This window comes from Balaenoptera acutorostrata, chromosome 16 (genome assembly GCF_949987535.1).
Source record: "Balaenoptera acutorostrata chromosome 16, mBalAcu1.1, whole genome shotgun sequence".
In the NCBI taxonomy this organism is placed as follows: Eukaryota; Metazoa; Chordata; class Mammalia; order Artiodactyla; family Balaenopteridae; genus Balaenoptera; species Balaenoptera acutorostrata.
The window spans coordinates 36,117,069-36,137,789 of record NC_080079.1 but is presented as its reverse complement, the minus strand read 5'-3'; the positions used below and the strand labels follow the sequence as shown (position 1 = coordinate 36,137,789).

Sequence of the window (20,721 nt, the reverse complement as noted above, 5' to 3'; positions counted from 1 at the left end):
AATAAAATCTCCCAAGCCACTTTGCCTTTCTGATAAGCAAACACTGAAATTTCTGAGCATCAGGACTAACATTTCTTTTGTATTAAGTAGAGTTAGTTTTCAGTTATCTATAAGGTCAATCGCATTGTGATTTTTTTTTGAGTGTTAAAATTTTGTTTCAGAATCCACATCCTTCCTAGTCTCCTTTGAAAGATGTGGTTTATATCACTTAAAGAAAGCAATTTCACTTGGGCTGGTGCTATTTAGTTCGGGAGGGAGATTGTTCACACCTTGAAAGTAGCCAACTTTTCACATCTTAGTAGAAGGATATAGAGCACTGATTTTATAACCTAGTATCCTAATAAGGAACTGTGAAAAAACATACAAAAAAGAAGAACAAAATATCTTTACCCAGGAACAGGGCCTAAAATAGTCTCCTTTGTAGACTCTAAATACAGTTAAGGCCTCTCATCTGGTGTGGCCCTAACTGGTAGTTTAGGTCAGTTTATTTCAAAAGTTGGTAAAGCAAAGTATATTCAGTGCTTTTTATTTTAACTTAAAATATATAAATGTACATTTGTTCACCAATCTTTTGACATAGTAACACTTGCTCAGTATCTCAGGAAGCCACTCAAGTCTTTTGTAGTTTTTCTATGCATCATAGGTATTCCCTGGACTCATTGAGACTGAAGGATCCCTGCTTTATATTAAGAGCACTTAATGTATTGCCGAACTATTCATCTTTGGGTTTGAAAAATAAATTTCATTGAGGGGTGACCAAAGTGTACAGATTGCCATTGTCCCTATATACATATCTGAAATGACCAAAGCAAGAAACTCAGTTTTTATTACTTCAGATATCTTTGATTCTTCATCTATATTTTATACCGTATTTAAATTTGCTACCTGTCCAGCAAATCTTTTCTTCCAGAATGATGCAGGGAAATGATGAATCAGAATAATAATTCTGTCCTAATTACTAAGATTGTATGTTGGATTGGATCCAGTTTAGGAAAGTATGCTTTCATCTATATCAGCTCTGTCCAGTAGAAATAGAATGTGAACCACATACGTAATTTAAAGTTTTCTAATAGCCACATTAAAAAGAATAAAAATAAAGACGTAAAATAAATTTTAATAATGTACTTTATTTAATACAGTATATCAAGAAACTTACCATTTCAACATTTAATCAATATAGACGCTTAATGAGATATTTTCTCTCTTCTTCGTACTAAGTCTTTGAACACTGTGTATTTTACACTTACTAGCACATTTCAAGTGCTCAGTAGCAAATGGTTATATTAGTGCAGATTTAAATGTTGTCTTCTTGTTCTCCCAAGATTTCTTAGATTCATTCTTCGTTCTAATTACTGTTTATTCCTACTGCAGCAGTCCTCAACATGTGGTCCTCAACATCCTTTTAGATGTCCATGAGGTCAAAACTACCTTTGTAACGATACTGGGATGTTATTTGTGTTGTCTTGTTCTCTCTCATTCTCTAGAGTGTATGGTGTAGTTTTCTGTGTGACACATGATATTGTAACAGATTGAATGCAGAAACAGATATAAAAATAGATTTGCAAAATGTAAACCATGCCACCCTTCTCACTGATTTTTGTTTGGGAAAATAGTTGTCCATAAATGGGTTTATTGCTATTTTAAAAGGAATTGTACATACATAACAATAATTTTTTTAAATGCAGAGAGGTCCTGAAACTAGAAAGTTTGAGAACCACTATGCTATTGTGTGTAGAATTTCCTTTGTATTATTACCATTAATGCTTTTTATTTGGTATTACTGATGACAGATATTCTACATAAGTGAATTTTCCAACTAGCCAAGCGTTGTTGGACATTTTAGAATACCCAGTCATTTATTGTATGGAACATGTTCTGAAATAACATTATGTACATCTCTTCTCAAATAGAAGATACTGAACATAATTTAACATATCCTGGTGACTGTATCCCCTATGACAACTTTGCACAGCCGACTAAACCAAAGAGCTCTATGTAGAATCCATCTACCTATGCATTTGTGTGTGTTGTCTCTATAGTAAATAAAACTTCTGCCAGTCTCACTTACCTAATAGCTAGAATGCAACATTAATTTTTACTTGATATGATTTAAAATGCTAGCATTTCCAGCTGTTTGCAAAGCTAGTAGTTTAAAATATGTTGTGAATAATGAATTTTGTAAACATTACAAAATAATGAATTTTGTAAACAGTTAAAAAAATTTTACTTCAGAGACTCTAATATAGTGAGATATTATGACTTGAAAAAGTGTTTCATGATGGAACAGAGCCAGCAATTATTCTTTTATCAAAGATTGGTTTAGGGACTTCCCTGGCGTGTATTGGTTAGGACTCCACGGCTTCCACTGCAGGGGGCAGTTATAGCAAGGAATGATATACTTTTTCAAATGTATAGGTTATTTTAATTTTATTTTTCTAATTAGCTAGTTCTGTGAACTTGAGCATATTCTTTTAATTTACCAAGATTATGCAAATTATGTAATTTACAAAGACTTTTATAGAAAAGTATTGCATATCACTATTTTATTAATCTCTTTCTCCAATTTTCTCTGTCCTCCTTGGGAATCTACATTATAAATCTGTTAGGGATTAGAACTGATAGTTGTTAAATGGCTTTATTGATTGAATCAGTTACTTGTGGGGTTTTTTAAAAATTATTTGAAGAGTCCACAAGTGAACAAAGCAATGTTCTTTGAGATCTCCTTTTGTTAAGAAGGGGTAGAGGAAGGGGGAGAAAAATAAAATAAAATATTGAGTCTTTCCCAGATTGCTAGAATATCAAAGATTTTCCTAAAGTACAGTTAGTTTTTCTGCTTATGTTAATTTCCTCTGGTTAGGTGAGTTGCTCCTAAAGCTATTATATTTCATTCAGCATATATCTATAAAAGTAGAGAAGATAACATCAACCACAAGAGTTGTGAAAACAGGCTGATATATGTAACATACTTCCTATCGCATGATAAATCCTTAATAAGTGATAGCTACTGTAGTGAGAAACTCTGAGCTATAGTGGTTTAAGAATACAGATATTAAGGTTATTCAGACTAGAGTTTGAATTCCCACTTCCCAGCTCTGTGAACTTTGGCATGGTACTTCAGTTTCCTCATTTGTAAAATGAAGTGTAAATATGCAACTCATAGGAATGTTGTATTAAAGCACCTAATATAATAGTAGGCATATACCTAGTACTCAATACATGACTTGTTTTAGTGTGTTATTATCATAGGAGTAACCATTTGTGGAACACTCAGCGTGTCATATGTTCTGTACAAGACCCTAGATGACGTTGTCTGTGATTCTGAAACTTCAGATTCATATCCTACATCTGTTAGAAGATGACTTTATTTCAGTTGGGCAATATGTTTAACTTGTTTTAGGCTGGATCATGTAGCCTAATCCTAACACAGAAATATTGATTCAGACTTTACTGAGCCTAAATCTAGCCAAGAAGCAAGCAAAAACAAATAAAGCAAACAAACAAACAAACAAAAAAACCCAAATTCTTTGAGCAGCCAAAGATGTCACACACACAAAATCGCATATGTACTTTCCTTATGGAAGCATTCCTCAAGTTCTCATTTAGTGCCCCTCACATCTCTGTTGCTTTGTTAGCTGAATGACTTTAGGTGAGTCTCAATCCATTTTCCTCATCTATGAAATAAAGGAGTTAAATAACTAATTTCTAAAAGTCTCTTAAGTCCAGAAACTTTTAAATTCTATGTGTATAGTATCTGAATTTTTTTTCTGGGTTATTTTTCTATACTAATCTCTTAAAAAGAAAAACAATAAATTTACTCTGAAGTGTAGGATCTATGCACAGGATTCCCTGGACATCGAGCTCTGTGATGAATAAGGAATTTCTAGTCCAGCATGAAGGACCAGTATGAGACCAATTATAATTTCAGTGGAATAATTTAAGTAAATCACAAGTATAAATAAGAGTGATTGATTTTTGTGGAAATGGTGACCACCAGAAAAAGCTTTGCAGAGAAGTTATGATAGAATGGGTTAGGCTGCATTTACAAGGTAGTCCCAAGTTTCAGTGTTTGAAAATCGTAAAGGTGCATTTATTGCTGATGGTATAATCTAATGTTGGTCAGCAGTGTCTCTGCTCCACATAGTGATTCGGGGACCCAAGCCAACGAATGCTCTAGCATCTCAGCTTGTAGCCTCTGGGATTATTACAGTGGAAGAAAAGAGAGAGGAACTGGAGATTGGCCCACCAGCCTTAAATGCATTAGTACTTTCTGGTCCACAAATGGCAGACATCACTTCCGCTTCTGGCCTATTAGAATTAATCAGATGGCTCCACTTAGCTGTGAGAGAGTGGGCGATGTGGGAGAGTGAATATTTGGAGAGTGTAAATGTTTTTGCAACATGGCATCTGAGTTGATTCTAAAAAGCTAAGTGGAAATCAGTCTGGGTAATGAGGAAGGAGGAAATGAAAAACTCTCTACTCTGAAAGCAAAGAAATTACGTACCTTTAGTGTAAAGAAGTGAATGTTAGGGAAGAAGTTAACTACTATATTCAATTAAGCATCTGGAAGCTGGAATATAGTGTAAGTTGGAAAGGGCCGAGAGCTGAGAATAAGCCCTGAGGTAGCTTTATAGCTGAGTATTAATGTGATTTTATTTATAATTATAAAGTGCAGATTAATTATATATTATGAATTTTATAGTTATTATTTTGTGGAAAGTATGTTAATGGATAGATTCTATGCTATAGGAAGATTGCTCTGTTATGTGCACTTAAGTGCCTAGCCATATTTTTCTTAAGTCCCCTTACACCCAAAGTCCAATCTCGTGTTTAGAGAAATAAATGAACTCTAAAAAGTTTATCTTTTGACCTGAGCTTTTGGAGTTGCATCAAGACAAGAAAACCTTTAATGAATCAACCTGTGAAGTATCATATGCATGTTAACTACTGAAAAAATATTTGTGGAGGTCACAAAAACAGTGTTACCTAAATACCGAGTTAAAATAGCAGTTAACATGAATGGAACATGTACTGTGGACAAGGAACTCTGCTCATTGTTTTACACGCATTATCTCAGTTAAACCTCACAATAACCCTGTGAGGAAGGTACTGTTATTATCCCCATTTCCAAACTTTATCAGCCTGTAAGCGGTTAGATGGCATGACTGTTTTCCTTTTATACTTAAAACAATTTGGTCCTGGAAAAGGTAAGTGAATAATATATACAGGTTTTATCCATCTATCTATCGTGCATCTATCATCAGATTAAAATCTCTATTTTAAATGTTTATTTAAACATTTTTGCAGTAAAATAATTTAAATAGAGTGACTAGGAATTATGCTGCAATGTTAACTTTTCTGTTTTTAGGGTTTGGACAGGGGATCCAAAGGCCAGATTTCTACTTTCAGCAGTTTTATTTCAACTGTTAACCAGAAGAAAGAAGCCGCTGAAAACAGAAGTTCACCTACACATCTTGTTTTCCCTAACATCAAGAATGGTAAAAAATTTTTAATTTTAAAAATTAATGTAGTTACAATTATTTAAAGTATATGTAGTATGTGTATCTTGGCGCAAGTATATTATTGAACTATTAAAAAGTAGATTTTAATTATTCAGTGTTGTTCTACTAGGTCTAGTTAGTTAATACAATAAAAAATAAGCTATAAATATTTACAGAAAGGAGCAAAATCATTATTTTTAAGTAATTGTTACCTAGAGTAAGAGAATGACATACAAAGCTCATGAATAAGAAAGTTTGATTAGGGAGCCTGACACAATATAAACATACAAAAATTCAGTAGATTTCCTTTATTTGAGCAGTAATCAATCAGAAGAGTTGATGGAAAATATATGAAATATTTAGAAATAAACCAAGGAGAAAGTGAGCAAAACCTATACGAAGAAAAACTATGAAACTTTATCAAAAGACTAAAAGGTGGTTTGAATGGAAAAACTTAAATATCATAGAGATGTCAGATACACCCAATTTACTCTCTAACATTTAATGAATTTTTCAACAGTTTTTTGGGGGGAAACTTAAGAAAATGATGCTCTATTTGATTTATAAGAATAAATGAGAGGATGCAAGAAAAAATAATGAGGGAACCCATTCCTTCTTATTACTATATATCATAAAGCTGTACCAATGATAGGACTACCACCAAGATAGCCAAATACATGGAGATGGATCAGTAAAACATATTGTATATAAATGATATTAAATTATTCAAAAGATGGAATTAGGCCAACTAGCCAACTTTTTGAAAATGGTAACTTTAGATTTTTAAAAACTACAAAAGTACCAGAAGAAAACACAGGAAATTGTTTTTATAATAAAATTCTTGGAATGATAACAATGTGAACAGCCATAAAACAAAAAAAATTGAAAAGTTTGAAGACATAAGAAAATTTAAAACTTCTATAGGAATTTTAGAAGGTCATAAACAAAGTTAAAGTAAGATGTCATAGTCAGTGAAAACAAATCCTTGAATCAGAGGTCATTAATAAATCAGTAAAATGAACATTTCATTAGGAAAAAAAGACAAAGAGTATGAACAGACCGATCAAAAAAGGAAATATGAATAATTAATACATGTGAAAGGATGCTCAGTCTCACTAGTATTAAAGGAAGTACAGATTAAAACAAGGAGTTAACATTTCCCTACTCAGTGGCAGAGAATGAAGGCATGTGTATCTGTGGGGTTGTCTAGGGAGTGTGAAAATTGGCACTTTTATGAGTAGAGGGCTTGGAAATTGATACAACTTTTCTGGAGAGCAAATTATTTGACATACATTCAATTTTTTAAATGTTCATATACTCGCTGACCCAGTGTTACATTTCTAGGAATTTATTCTAAGGAAATAACGTATGTTGAAAGACCTATGGAAAGAATGTACATTGTTTATAATAGTGGTATTTGAAGCAATCTAAATAAACTGGTTGACTAAATTATGGTAATCCATATTGTAAATACCATACTTTTATTAAGAGAAATGTGACAAGTATATAAATTTTCTAGGAGAAATACTTATAATACATTGTAAAATGAAAAATGCAAGTTACACAGTAATAGGTAGAATATGACTCCAATTTTTTTAAGTGTGGGGAAACCTTTTATACTTCTTTGAGCAGAATAAAGAAGTATGGAAGGATGCCCACCAACCTGTTAATGGTTTCCTCAGGAAAGTAGGATTGGGTGGATATTATTAACATGCTCTATTTTTTTATACAACTCTATATTGTTTTATCACAGGGAACATATACTACTTGCATAATTTTAAGTGCCCTTTGCCCTGTAATGAGACAAAACAAATCTGCAAAAGTTTAAATGTCCCTTACACCTGGACAAAAAAAAACAAACCTCAGAATGTTTAAGGACCTTGTTCCTGGTAAATTGCTGTGTCCATAAGCTGCACATGGCATAAATTATTCTTGCACATATTTTCTGTTGACACTCCAAAGGATAGCTAGACCTATTCTACACTCTTGCAAGTTAGTATTTATATTGTCTCATTTATCAACCTTTGCCTTTGATAATTTCTTCCTTCTTTTATTTATTTTAATTTTTTTTAGATTTTATTTTATTTATTTTTTTATATAGCAGGTTCTTATTCGTTATCTGTTTCATACATATTAGTGTATATATGTCAACCCCAATTTCCCAATTCATCCCACCACCACCACCACCCCCACCCCTGCCCCACTTTCCCCCCGTGGTGTCCATACATTTGTTCTCTACATCTGTGTCTCTATTTCTGCCTTGCAAACCAGTTCATCTGTACCATTTTTCTAGATTCCACGTATATGCATTAATGTACGATATTTGTTTTTCTCTTTCTGACTTACTTCACTCTATATGACAGTCTCTAGGTCCATCCACGTCCCTACAAATGACCCAATTTCGTTTCTTTTAATGGCTGAGTAATATTCCATTGTATATATGTACCACATCTTCTTTATCCATTCATCTGTCAATGGGCATTTAGGTTGCTTCCATGACCTGGCTATTGTAAATACTGCTGCAATGAACATTGGAGTGCATGTGTCTTTTTGAATTATGGTTTTCTCTGGGTATATGCCCAGTAGTGGGATTGCTGTGTCATATGGTAATTCTATTTAGGGTTTTTAAGGAACCTCCATACTGTTCTCCATAATGGCTGTATCAATTTACATTCCCACCAGCAGTGCAAGAGGGTTCCCTTGTCTCCACACCCTCTCCAGCATTTGTTGTTCATAGATTTTCTGATGATGCTCATTCTAACTGGTGTGAGGTGATACCTCATTGTAGTTTTGATTTGCATTTCTCTAATAGTTAGTGATGTTGAGCATCTTTTCATGTGCCTCTTGGCCATCTGTATGTCTTCTTTGGAGAAATGTCTATTTAGGTCTTCTGCCCAGTTTTTGACTGGGTTGTTGGTTTTTTTAATACTGAGCTGCATGTGCTGTTTGTATATTTTGGAGATTAATACTTTGTCCATTGATTCATTTGGAAATATTTTCTCCCATTCTGAGGGTTGTCTTTTCGTCTTGTTTATAGTTTCCTTTGCTGTGCAAAAGCTTTTAAGTTTCTTTAGATCCCATTTGTTTATTTTTGTTTTTATTTCCATTACTCTAGGAGGTGGGTCAAAAATGATCTTGCTGTGATTTATGTCATGGAATGTTCTGCCTATGTTTTCCTCTAAGAGTTTTATAGTGTCTGGCCTTACATTTAGGTCTTTAATCCATTTTGGTTTATTTTTGTGTACGGTGTTATGGAGTGTCCTAATTTCATTCTTTTACATGTAGCTGTCCAGTTTTCCAGCACCACTTATTGAAGAGACTGTCTTTTCTCCATTGTATATCCTTGCCTCCTTTGTCATAGATTAGTTGACCATAGGTGTGTAGGTTTATCTCTGGGCTTTCTATCCTGTTCCATTGATCTACATTTCTGTTTTTGTGCCAGTACCATATTGTCTTGATTACTGTAGCTTTGTAGTATAGTCTGAAGTCAGGGAGTCTGATTCCTCCAGGTCCGTTTTTTCCCTCAAGATTGCTTTGGCTATTCGGGGTCTTTCTTCTTTTATTTACATACACACATACAAGCATATTTCATTACCTCAGTCTTACTCTAAGGAGGCACCAGTGCCCGTATGTCACAGTCCTGCAACCCACAACAAAACAAACTTATAATTGTGATACCATTATACCATAAATAAATAAAATGAGCCTATTTGATGGGGGAGAGGAGTTGAGAGAGATGATTTCTATTTTAGACATTAACTAGATACTAACTGTAACCTTTATTTGTATAATATTTACAATTTAGGGAAGCCTTTCATGTAATTTTCTTTGAGCAATCACATAAAATAGAATAGGTATTAGAATCGTTGCCATTTAGTTTTCTGTTGCTGCTTAACGAATTATCACAAACCTAATGTCTTAAAAACAACACCATTTATTAGCTCACAGCTCTTTAAGTCAGAGGTCTTGGTGGGTGTGGCTGGGTTTTCTACTTGGGGGTCTCTCAAGGTGGAAGCTGGGCTGGACTCTGGGGAAGAATCCTCCTCCGAGGTCCTCAGTTGCTGGCAGAACTCACTGTTTGCAGTTGAGACTGAGGTCCCATCTCCTCGCTGACTGTCAGCCAGGGCTGCTCTCAGCTTCCAGGGACCCTCACAGGTTGCCACGGGCTGCCCCCAGGCCCTTTGGCGGTATCCTAGCCTACTGTTTCAGGGCTGGCAGCAGGATCCCTTGTGTCCAATCCCCTTAGTGCTTCCAATGCCTCTGCCTTTGCCTTCTGCAACCAGTGGGAGAAAGCTCTCTGCTTGTAAAGGCCTCACGTTACAAGGTTTTGCCTACCTGGATAATCTCCCTATTTTAAGGTCAACCAGTTAGTAGCCTTAATTAGATCTGCACAACCCCTTTTGTCATGTTATGCAAGGTGATCAGGATGGAACACCAGGAGGCTGAGAATCGTCCAGCCATCTTAAAATTCTGCTTCTCACACCCATAAGAAAATTGGGGCTCAGACGGGGTAAGTGACTTGGCCACAGTCATGCTGCTAAGTGACAGAAGCACAATTCAATCCCACATTTTCTGACAACAGAACTCTTGTTCTGAGAGACAGAGGAAACTCCTGATTGACTTGTTTCTCTTGCCTGATTAATCATATCACATTAATCACACAACTCTAATTACATCATCTCCATACTCCCTAGCTTCCAAAATTAAATAAAAATTTTTCACCTTGACACGCAAGGATATTCGTAATATGACAGCTTTTCAACTTTATCTCCCGTCTTTCTCCTACATACTTACATTTCAACTATTCTCTGGGATGCCTCACACCTTTTTACCACAGAGTTTTTGCAGTGTTTTCCCACTGCCTGGAACACTTTCTCCCCTCTTCTCTACCTGTCAGATCCCGTCTGTTCTTCAAAGCTACCTTTTTACTAAACCTTTACTGATTCTCCCTAACCAGATGTAATTCTTCCCTTCTTACAATTTAGGGTTTTTTTTTCTCACCTCTTTTAGTCTCTCAACCTTGTGTAGTATCATTTGTGTACTTTAATCTCCTAGACTGTATGTTTCATGAGGGAATAAATACCTTTGTAACCCCTGCAGAGCCTAGGACAGTCCCCTTGTTCATCAGGGGATCTTAGCAAGTATTTATCGCATAGGGTGAAACAAGAGGGAACTCGGGACTGGAAAGAGCTGTGCGAGTGGGCGCACCAGAGCAGTAACAATAACAGCCACACCAGCGACTTCATATAGTGCCCACTGCGTGTCGGGCACAGTTCCAAGCACTGTACACATATAGACTCCAGTAGTCCCTATAGCAGCCTGAGATAGGAATTATTTTCCTAGTCCAAGGGTAAGGAAACTTAAGCCACAGAGAGTTGTTAAGTGCTTGCCCTGCATGAATTCATGTAGCTAATGAATGGCAGAGACAGAAAAAGGAAAAGAGAGGCAAAGGTAGTTTAAAAGAAGGAGAGTTGGTAAAAAGAAAAGGAAATGAGCCCTGAAGGAGCTAAGAGACCCAGGTTGTGCTATGACTTGGAAATTCAAGGGAAAAGAAAATTTAAAGAAGAGGATTTAGTCAATAATGCCATTGATAAGAGAGGACAAGATGAGTAAGCCCTGAGGCAGAGCCAAGGATTTGTTGGTTAATGTGTTTATTGGTGACTTTGAGAACAGTTTCAGTAGGATGGGATGAGGTGAATTCAAATTGTAAAAAGTTAAGGGGTAGATCTAATTAAGGCTACTAACTGGTTGACCTTAAAATAGGGAGATTATCCAGGTAGGCAAAACCTTGTAACGTGAGGCCTTTACAAGCAGAGAGCTTTCTCCCACTGGTTGCAGAAGGCAAAGGCAGAGGCACTGGAAGCACTAAGGGGATTGGACACAAGTGATCCTGCTGCCAGCCCTGAAACAGTAGGCTAGGATACCGCCAAAGGGCCTGGGGGCAGCCTGTGGCAACCTGTGAGGGTCCCTGGAAGCTGAGAGCAGCCCTGGCTGACAGTCAGCGAGGAGATGGGACCTCAGTCTCAACTGCAAACAGTGAGTTCCGCCAGCAACCTGAGGACCTCAGAGGAGGATTCTTCCCCAGAGTCCAGCCCAGCTTCCACCTTGAGAGACCCCCAAGTAGAAAACCCAGCCACACCCACCAAGACCTCTGACTTAAAGAGCTGTGAGCTGATAAATGGTGTTACCACTAATCTGGTAAGAATCTAGGGGCAGTGTAGACAGCCTTTAGAGTAGCTTGAACTGGAAGGAAGAAAGAAAGAACAGTGGAATCTTTTTTTTTTTTTTAAAGCCAAGTCAGATAAAATTTTTTTTTAACATCTTTATTGGAGTATAATTGCTTTACAATGGTGTGTTATAAAGCAGAAACTAGATCAGTGGAATCTTGCAGGGTAGTGTGGTCAAGCGAAAAGATCTGACACAGGGAGAGGTTAAAGTTGCAGTAGGAACATAAAATAATAAAATGAACAGAGAGAATAGAGAAGTGGTATAAGAATAGGATCCAGGATGAAGACAAGCATAGGGGTTGAGGTGTTGGCTCCAGCAAGGAAAGAAGGGCACTTCTTGCTCAGACTATGGACTTGAGGGAAGAGAGCAAGTAGGAGAAGGAAATGGAAGTTTTTCTTGCCATGAGTTTAGTCATCTCCTTGGAGAATGTGTTAGTTTCCTAGGGCTTCTGCAACAAAGCACCACAAAATTGGTGGCTTAAAACAATAGAAATTTGTTCTCTCCTGGTTCTGGAGGCTATAAGTCTAAAATCCAGTTGTTGGTCGGGTTGGTTCCTTTTGAAGCTTCTGAGGGAGAATCTGTTCCATGCCTCTCTCCTAGCTTCTGCTGGTTACCAGCAATTCTTAGTGTCCCTTGGCTTGTAGATGTCTCACTGCAATCTCTGCCTCTATCTTTACATGGCCTTCTCTCCTGTATGTCTTTCTGTGCCCAAATTTCTCTCTTCTTGTAAGGACGCCAGTCCCTGGATTAGGGCCCATCCCAATCCAGTATGACCTCATCTTAATTCAGTTACAACTACAAAGACCTTATTTCCAAATAAAGTCACATTAACAGGTCCTGGGGGTTTAGGACTTCAACATATCTTTCTGGCTGACACAGCTCAGCCTACAGCAGAGGGTTAGAAACCTTATGAACACTGAATTGTCTGCTAAGGAGAATGATAGGGAGTCAAAAGGAAAGGATGCATCGCCATAACCTTCTTCGTTTGGGCTGTTTGTTCAAATTCCTTAGCTTTTGATTCCCACTGAGGCTATACTCCATTCTTTCTACACTGCTGCTATCTTGATCTCTGAGCCCAGCTCACCAGCGTGTTGCCCACCCTTGCCTGTCTGCTCCCTGGGTGCACGTATTGACTCAGAATGTGGTCCACCTACTTGGGCTCCCGCCACTTGTCTGCTTCCCTCTCATCTGTTCCATTATCGTGGAATCTGCACTCAGCCCGACCCTAAACTTGGAGTATTTGTATATATGTCACTCTATAGGAATAGGCCTTTTAGCAGACTTCCTTTACCATGTTGGAACTCCTAGTGCTGACTTCTCCTAACTGTTCTGTCTGGATGCTGCTTGAATTCGGCATGGAGTTCATATGTCAAGGCTGCTGCAAAAGAAGTCTTTTATTGAGTGGGAAGTTAGACAAAGTCTTCCAAATGTAAGCGTGTTTATAATTCCTTGATCTTTTGCGAAGCCTCTCTTGCCAATAAGATTGTTTCCTCAAAGATGCCTCATTCTTGGCATTTCTTACAATTTCCCTCCCTCTAGCGGGACCTGTGCTGGGTATTCTCTAACAGCTTGTCTCCCCGTCTGATCTTCAAGTGGTATTAGAGAAGCTGCAAAAGCCCAGCGTGGGTTTACCTAACAGCTGAGGGATGCCTTTCCTCCCTGTAGATCACATGACTAGGTCTGCCTCTCGAGTTGGCTGTCCTTTGAAAGATCAGAGAAATGTGGGAGTTTTACCTACTATAACAGCTGCTGGGGATGATACATCTTCAGAAAAACAATGTAAATGGTAAGGAATGGTGCGGGGTGGTAAGCACTACATCCTCTCTTACTCTTTTGTACCTTCCTTTCTACAGTGGTTACGCTCCTGTCAGATGATTTAAAACGTCTTTAAACAGCACAGACCATCTTTAAAGGAAAGGAAATAATTCCTCTCCAAACCTTTTAAAATATCTTTGCGCTCTTGGTAATTCAGAAAGAGTTGACATTAACTCTGACAGTGCTCCGGGGCACTGTTCCTCTCCCAGCTCAGTCTGTTTTATGAGTTTACTCTAGAAGAGCCCTGAGGTGACGTAATGAACTGTGCAGTTTTTACACACTCTGGAGAAATGCGTCCCATGCTCTTTGCTGCTCTGAAAGAGCCAAGAGAACAGAGTGGTCTTCAGCTCCGATGGTGCTGGATCTGTGTGTGGTGGGATGCTGTGATCTATTCGCAGGTGAAGTACCACAGAGTTTTCACAGTTTCTCCAAAAGCAGCTTTAGAGGCAGACAGGGAAACAAACTGTGAGAAGAAACCCAGCACAGGACTTGCCATCTGGGGAGAGAAAAGTACTCACAAAAACTGCTGTAGGATTTCCATCTTAGAAAAAGTATCTCCAAGGCCTCAAATGACCCCATTTCCAGGATTCCTGGGAGAATGAATTGATTTTGGACTAAATCTCCAAGATCCTTTTGTAGGTCAGAGTCAGTAATCCTGGACTTAGCTTTTCTTGACCATGCCTATGGGAGCGATATATCTGTCAAGAGCTTAGAGTACCTTGCTGCATTGATTTGTTGATTCATCTGTCTCTTTACTAGTCTATAAACTCCTTAAGCTTCTTTTTGGAGAGGGAAAAGCCTAGTCTAATTTTTTTTTATATTAAAGTTAATTTTTTGAATGGACAGCACACTTCTGTGTTTCAAAAATCAAAACTATAAAATTAGGTATGTTTCAGATGTCTCACTTTCACACTCTTCCCTGCTGTCTTCTGTATTCTTTCCTGTGTTTCTTTATGTAAATGAAAGCAAATATAAATATTCATTTTGATTTTCCACTTTATCTTAAAATAAAGTAACTACCTACACATTATCCAGCACCTTGTTTTTTTTCTTAATGTACCCTGGATATCTTTCTATGTCAGTACATAAAGAGCTTCCTTACTCTTTTTTTATAATTATATTCCATTGTATTGGGCTTACTAAGATCCTATTAAAATAAATTAGTTATTTTTTTTTGTCTTTTGCTATTGTAAACAATGCCCCAATGAATGGCTCTGTACATATGTCATTTTGTTCCTATGCAAGTTTATCTGTAGGGTTTCTTAGAAGTGGAATTGTTGAGTCCAACAGTAAGTGCATATGCAATTTCTGTGTATCTCCAGGATCCAGTGTCCATGGTACACAGAGTCTTTACTCAGTAAATAATTTACTGAATGAGGAAATATATGGGAGGTACTTTTTCTGGGTTTCTGGCCAGTTCACCCTGTAACCTATCTCAAGGCTACAAGAAATTCTCTAAGATACGTCCAGTATAGGGCATCTATTCTATTAGAGATAACCTTGTATAAAAAGGACTTTTGAATATTTTTATAACTAGACCCATAAAAGAACATTTTATGTATGCTTTCATTGTAGTTTTACAAACACACACACCATTGAACTTAGTAAAAAGTACATCTCCAAACACTAATGAATGTGTCACTTTATTTGGCTCTGATGGCTAAAGTCCTGTGAGTCAGAGTGGGGTTTTTTTCCCCTTCTTTCTTCCTTTCTCTCTCCCACCTTCAATTTTATTTTTTGCCAAATGTTCAGAAAAGTCATCCTATAGACAAGGATGTAAACACCACCTGTTATGAGTAATCCACTCTGGTCTCTCCCTGTTTCCACGGCTTGCCACTACTGAAGTAGTCAGAAGCAGTACAGCGTACTGAACTGCTAGAGGGATCCTTCAAATTGTAGCTCGCTTATTACCTGCCCAGCACTCACAGGTTGTCAATTATGATACTAAATAAGAACTGCGTTTTTGAGTTTACTACTACTAGTAGCTGTCATTAGGACCTTAGACGTTAAACCTAGCCCTCGAGACCCTTCGTTTACTCACCTATAGACTGAGAAAATGGGGAATTATGAGTTGTAAAATATCTTCTACACCTGAGTTTTTTGATTTAAAGGGTTAATTTGCCAACATACTGATTTTGTTTGATCCTTGTTGAGTTTTGTTTGACATTTCATAGTTTACTAGCACCTACTTCCATGTAAATTTAGGATTCAGTTTTGCTACTTGTTTTTATACATGATAGAAAGTTCAGCTTTATTCTGTAATCTAGTCATACAGCATTCTGCCACATTTTTCATCCGCAGAGAACCACTGAAGCTGGCCCAGGTTCAATGGGAAAAGAATTAGACTCCATCTTTTGATGGGAGGAATATCAAAGAATTTATGGACATATTTTAAAACTGCCACGTTATGTGAATTGTAAGATGCAGATCCAGAAAGAGAAGCCAGGTCTTTTGAGGCTTATTTCAGAACTTTTTCCTTTACCCTGTTGTAGGGCAGGAGGTTGTAACTAAAATCAGGTGTTTAAATGACATATTCATGTTAAGCTTCCAGGCTCCTTCCATTTTTCTATTATAGGTCATTATATTACATTGAATAATAGAGAATTTTTACCTTTTTTGGTCGGCTTATAAGTCCTGTCCATTTTGTTCTTAAAAGTTTTAGAGATGGAAGTTAGAAATTATTGAACCAGTGGTTTTCAAACCTATTTTTGTTACTTTTATTTTCAGAGCAAAACACATTTTGAAAAACAATTTTTCTCAGACCATCAGCATATTAAGCAGAGAAAAGCTGAGCTTCCCTGAGTAGACACATCGACACAGCACCATTCCCCTGAGGTGGCCCTTGAAGTTCTTCTTAGGAGCCTTGGGAACAACAGACTTAGGCCATCTGTTTCATTTTATAATGTCACAGCTGAGGCCCAAGGAGTTTCATTGACTTGTCCACGGTTATGAAAGTTAGTAACCTAGCCAGCAACAGGACCTAGGGCCTTACTTCCAAGGCTGGTGCTTTTTCCATTACTTATTACTTATTTAATTACAAATTATTTGGGATGACACTTAGGGTATATAGCATTTTGCAACAGTGTTTCACCAGCAGCAAACCTTTATATCAGTGTTTCCTCTCCAGCAGTAGGGGGTTAAGGAACAGAGACCCAGGTTCCTCCTATTGAACACCTAACCTACATAGAGACTCTTGTTACCTTTGATGCTGCTCTCACTACCTGTGCTGGCCGACCAGGAACTGTCTTCAGTCTCCTAATCATATGACCAGTTTACAGTGTCAGTCTTCATCCTGGTGGTGCAGCTGTGGAAAGCTACATATTACTCGTCTCCAAACAGAGTCAACCTGCACTAGCTTCTTGAAAACAGTGAGCTGGTAAAATCTGGCTAATAATCTCACACCCATATATATCGTTATATTATGATCTTCACATTTTTAAAAATACACTACCAGCCCCCACCATAACCCTTATTTTTCTTGCATGGCATTAAGTGTTTTACTTAATGTTTCTAAGCAACCAACTAAAATTGGCAACACTACATTAAAAGAAAGGGAGAATGATTACCGTTTATCAGTTTAGCACAGAGTAGTCCCAAGTATTGGCTGAATGAAACCTAAATGACAGGTTCACTGGTAAATATATTTTGACTTTTTTCAGCGTATTACGATATTCTGTATTGCAGAGAAAGCTGCATATGATAGAACAAAGATTTGCCTGTTCTATTTATAATATCGGTTTGATATTTAATTAATCCTTCATCACCACAGTTATTGATTTTCTCTTTTGAATTAGATTTTAATAACCATCTGCGACAACAGGCTGAAAGCCTGTCTCTGGAAACAATGCCTTGATATTCGGGGACGTGAGAGCAGCTGTGAGCTGTTATTCTTCCTTTCTTAATAGCTGAATGTCACATCCTGTAGATTGGCTTTCATTCACTAATGTGAGCAAAGGATTCTGCCTTTCTTTCTGACTCAAGTCCTATTAACGTAGTACGTTAGCATTCTGCATTACTCTTCAGTCCAAGTTACCTTCCAAACTAAAAATAAATTCCATCTAGGCCTCTAATTCTAACCTCACCCTATAATCCTCTCGGCTTTGGCATTGCGATTTCTCTTATGTAAGAATCTCCCCACTCTCAGTCTTTGCCAAAATCCAGTTCTCTTACTAAATAAAATTTCACTCTTCCACCTCAGTATGGTATTAATAAAAATGAGTGGGTATAAAAATGTGTATATATGCTCTATGAGTGAATAAGTTAATTTATATATGAATGAGTTTGTTTGTTTCTAATAGTGGGTGTTTATAGCCAGGTTGAGAGAGGTGTGCAGGAAGGGATAGGAAAGGGTAAGCCTGGTGAAGAGGAAGAGAAACTGTAGAGGAGCCTCAAAATATAATAATAAAAGACTGGTGTTGGAGAGAGGTTCTTTTCTGCAACATTCTTTCCCTTTAATAATGATTGCCAAACATAACCCATAACAAATAATTTTCAGAGATACCAAATTTTACTCACTAATAAATTGAACTTCTGTCCAATTTGTGCTTAAAGTACAAATTGCTAGAAATTTATTTCTAAGTTATTTCCATATTTAATAAAGGGTTTAAAACTCAGTTACAGAACTACATTAAAGAAATTTAATCTTCTGTTTTATGTTGTCAACTTCATTGTTCTCTCCTTAAACCACTGAACAACATTGCTCAGTGTGATCCTCAGACTTGCATGTTAGAAATGCAGATTCTTGGGCCCCACCCCAGACCTACTGAATCACAAACTTTGAGAGGGCCTAGTAGTCTTTGTTTTAGTTCAACAAGGTCTTCAGGTGATTCTGACAAACAGTAAAATTTGAAAACCGTTGCTGTTGAGTATAAGAAATTGGCATCTCTGTACTATCTTCTAATGTGAAAGGTTATTTTAAAGATACTCTTGGAACTTCCCTGGTGGCACAGTGGTTAAGAATCCTCCTGCCAATGTAGGGAACACGGGTTTGATCCCTGGTCCGGGAAGATCCCACATGCCACGGAGGAACTAAGTCCATGCGCCACACCTACTGAGCCTGTGCTCTAGAGCCCACGAGCCACAACTACTGAGTCTGCATGCCACAACTACTGAAGCCCGCACACCTAGAACCCATGCTCCGCAACAAGAGAAGCCACCGTAATGAGAGGCCTGCGCACTGCAACAAAAGAGTAGCCCCGACTCGCCGCAACTAGAGAAAGCCCACGCACAGCAACGAAGACCCAATGCAGCCAAAAATAAAATTCAATTAAAAAAGATACTCTTGACACTAATAAAATTTGAAGTCAGTGATAGATCCAAAGTTAGCTGCTTGATTGGGAGAGTGAATAAGGAAGGAAGGAGGACCTTATAGCTGTGTTACTGCTGTGATGATTGATGATTCTGTTTGCTTAGTAGAAAATATATTCTGATTACATTAGAATGGAATTAATGGAATTACATTTCATTATTGTAGAATTTAGAATCTATAGAATATTAATCTATTCTATTGGTTTGGAAGTATTAATACTTGACAAAATACAGTAACCAAAGTAAAATGCTTAGTGGATAGGCTCAGCAGCAGAATGGAAGAAACAAGAATTAAAGAGCTGGAATATAGAACAATGGAAATTACCCAGTCTGAACAATAAAGAGAAAATAGACTGGAAAGAAAAAGAGAATCATCTCAGAGACCTGTGGGACTATAACAAAAGACATTACACTCTTTTTTTGTTTTTTAACATCTTTATTGGAATATAATTGCGTTACAATGGTGTGTTAGTTTCTGCTTTATAACAAAGTGAATCAGCTATACATATACATATATCCCCATATCTCCTCCCTCTTGTGTCTCCCTCCCACCCTCCCTATCCCACCCCTCTAGGTGGTCACAAACCACAGAGCTGATCTCCTTGTGCTATGCAGCTGCTTCCCACTAGCTATCTATTTTACATTTGGTAGTATATATAAAAGACATTACATTCTTGTCATTGGAGTCTTAGAAGGAGAGGAAGAAGACAGTAGGCTGAAAAAGTACTCAAAAAATAATTGAAAGCTTCCCATATTTGGCAAGAGACATGAACCTGTAAGTTCAAGAAGCTGAGCAAATCCCATACAGGCTAAACCCAAAGAAATCCTCATCAAGTCATATCATAATTAGACCTCTGAAAACTAAAGACAACAGCAACAAAATGTTTAAAAGCAGCCAGAGAAACAGGATACATTTACTGCTAGGGGAAAACCTTTCAAATAACAGCAGATTTCTTATCAGTAACCCTGGAGGCCAGAAGGAAGTGGCGGGGAGAACTGCCAGCCCAGAATCCTACACCTGGTGAAAGTGTTTTTAAGGAATGGAGAGGATATCAAGACATTCTCAGATGGAAGAAAACAAACAGAATTTGTTGCCAGTAGGTGGTCTAAAAGAGTGCATTAAGAGGTTCCCTAAACAGAAAAGAAACAATAAAAGAAGGAACCTTGAACATCAAGAAAAAGAAATAACATGATAAGCAAAAACTAGGTAATACAATAGACTTTCCTTTTCCTTTTGTATTTTCTAAATTATGGTTGACAATGGAAACAAACATTATATAACACTGGTATGGTTCTAAATGTATGTAAGTAAATACTTAAGATAATTATAAACAGAGAAATGTAAAGAGATGTAAAAGCAGGTACAATTTCTACACTTTACTCCAACTGGTAAAATGATGACACCGTAGACTAAAATAAGTTATGTGTGTATAATGTAACATCTAGAGCAACCTTTTGGTAACGCTACAGATAAGTCAAAATGGAATTCAAAAAAATGTTCAAGTAACTCACAGGGAGGCAGGAAAAATAAGAACGACCAAGTAGAAAACAAAAATATTAAATGGTAGAACTTAAGCCCTAACATATCAATAATTATATTAAATGCAAATGGTCTAAATACATCAATTAAAAGACAGAGATTGGCAGAGTAGGTTAAAGACATGCCCCAACTATATGCTGTCTACAAGAAACTCAATTCAAATATAGCAATATAGTCAGGTTGAAAGTGAAAGGATGTAAAAAGGTATACAGTAATGGCTATATTAATATCAGATAAAGTAGACTTAGAACAAAGAAAATTACTGGAGGCAGAGAGGGATATTATGTAATGATAAAAAGGATGATCATCAAGAAGATATAGCAATCATAAATG

The 20,721-nt window shown here is 37.1% G+C and overlaps 1 protein-coding gene across 2 annotated transcripts in view; it reads left to right on the top strand.

Annotated features, from left to right (window-relative positions):
* The window catches only part of HECTD2 (HECT domain E3 ubiquitin protein ligase 2), a 77,520-nt gene that overhangs the window by 7,679 nt on the left and 49,120 nt on the right, over positions 1-20,721 (top strand). For both annotated transcript variants that reach the window (XM_057531239.1, XM_057531238.1), the window contains exon 2: positions 5,366-5,495. In XM_057531239.1, the coding sequence (XP_057387222.1) occupies positions 5,366-5,495 (130 nt within the window). The remainder of the gene's footprint in view (positions 1-5,365; positions 5,496-20,721) is intronic.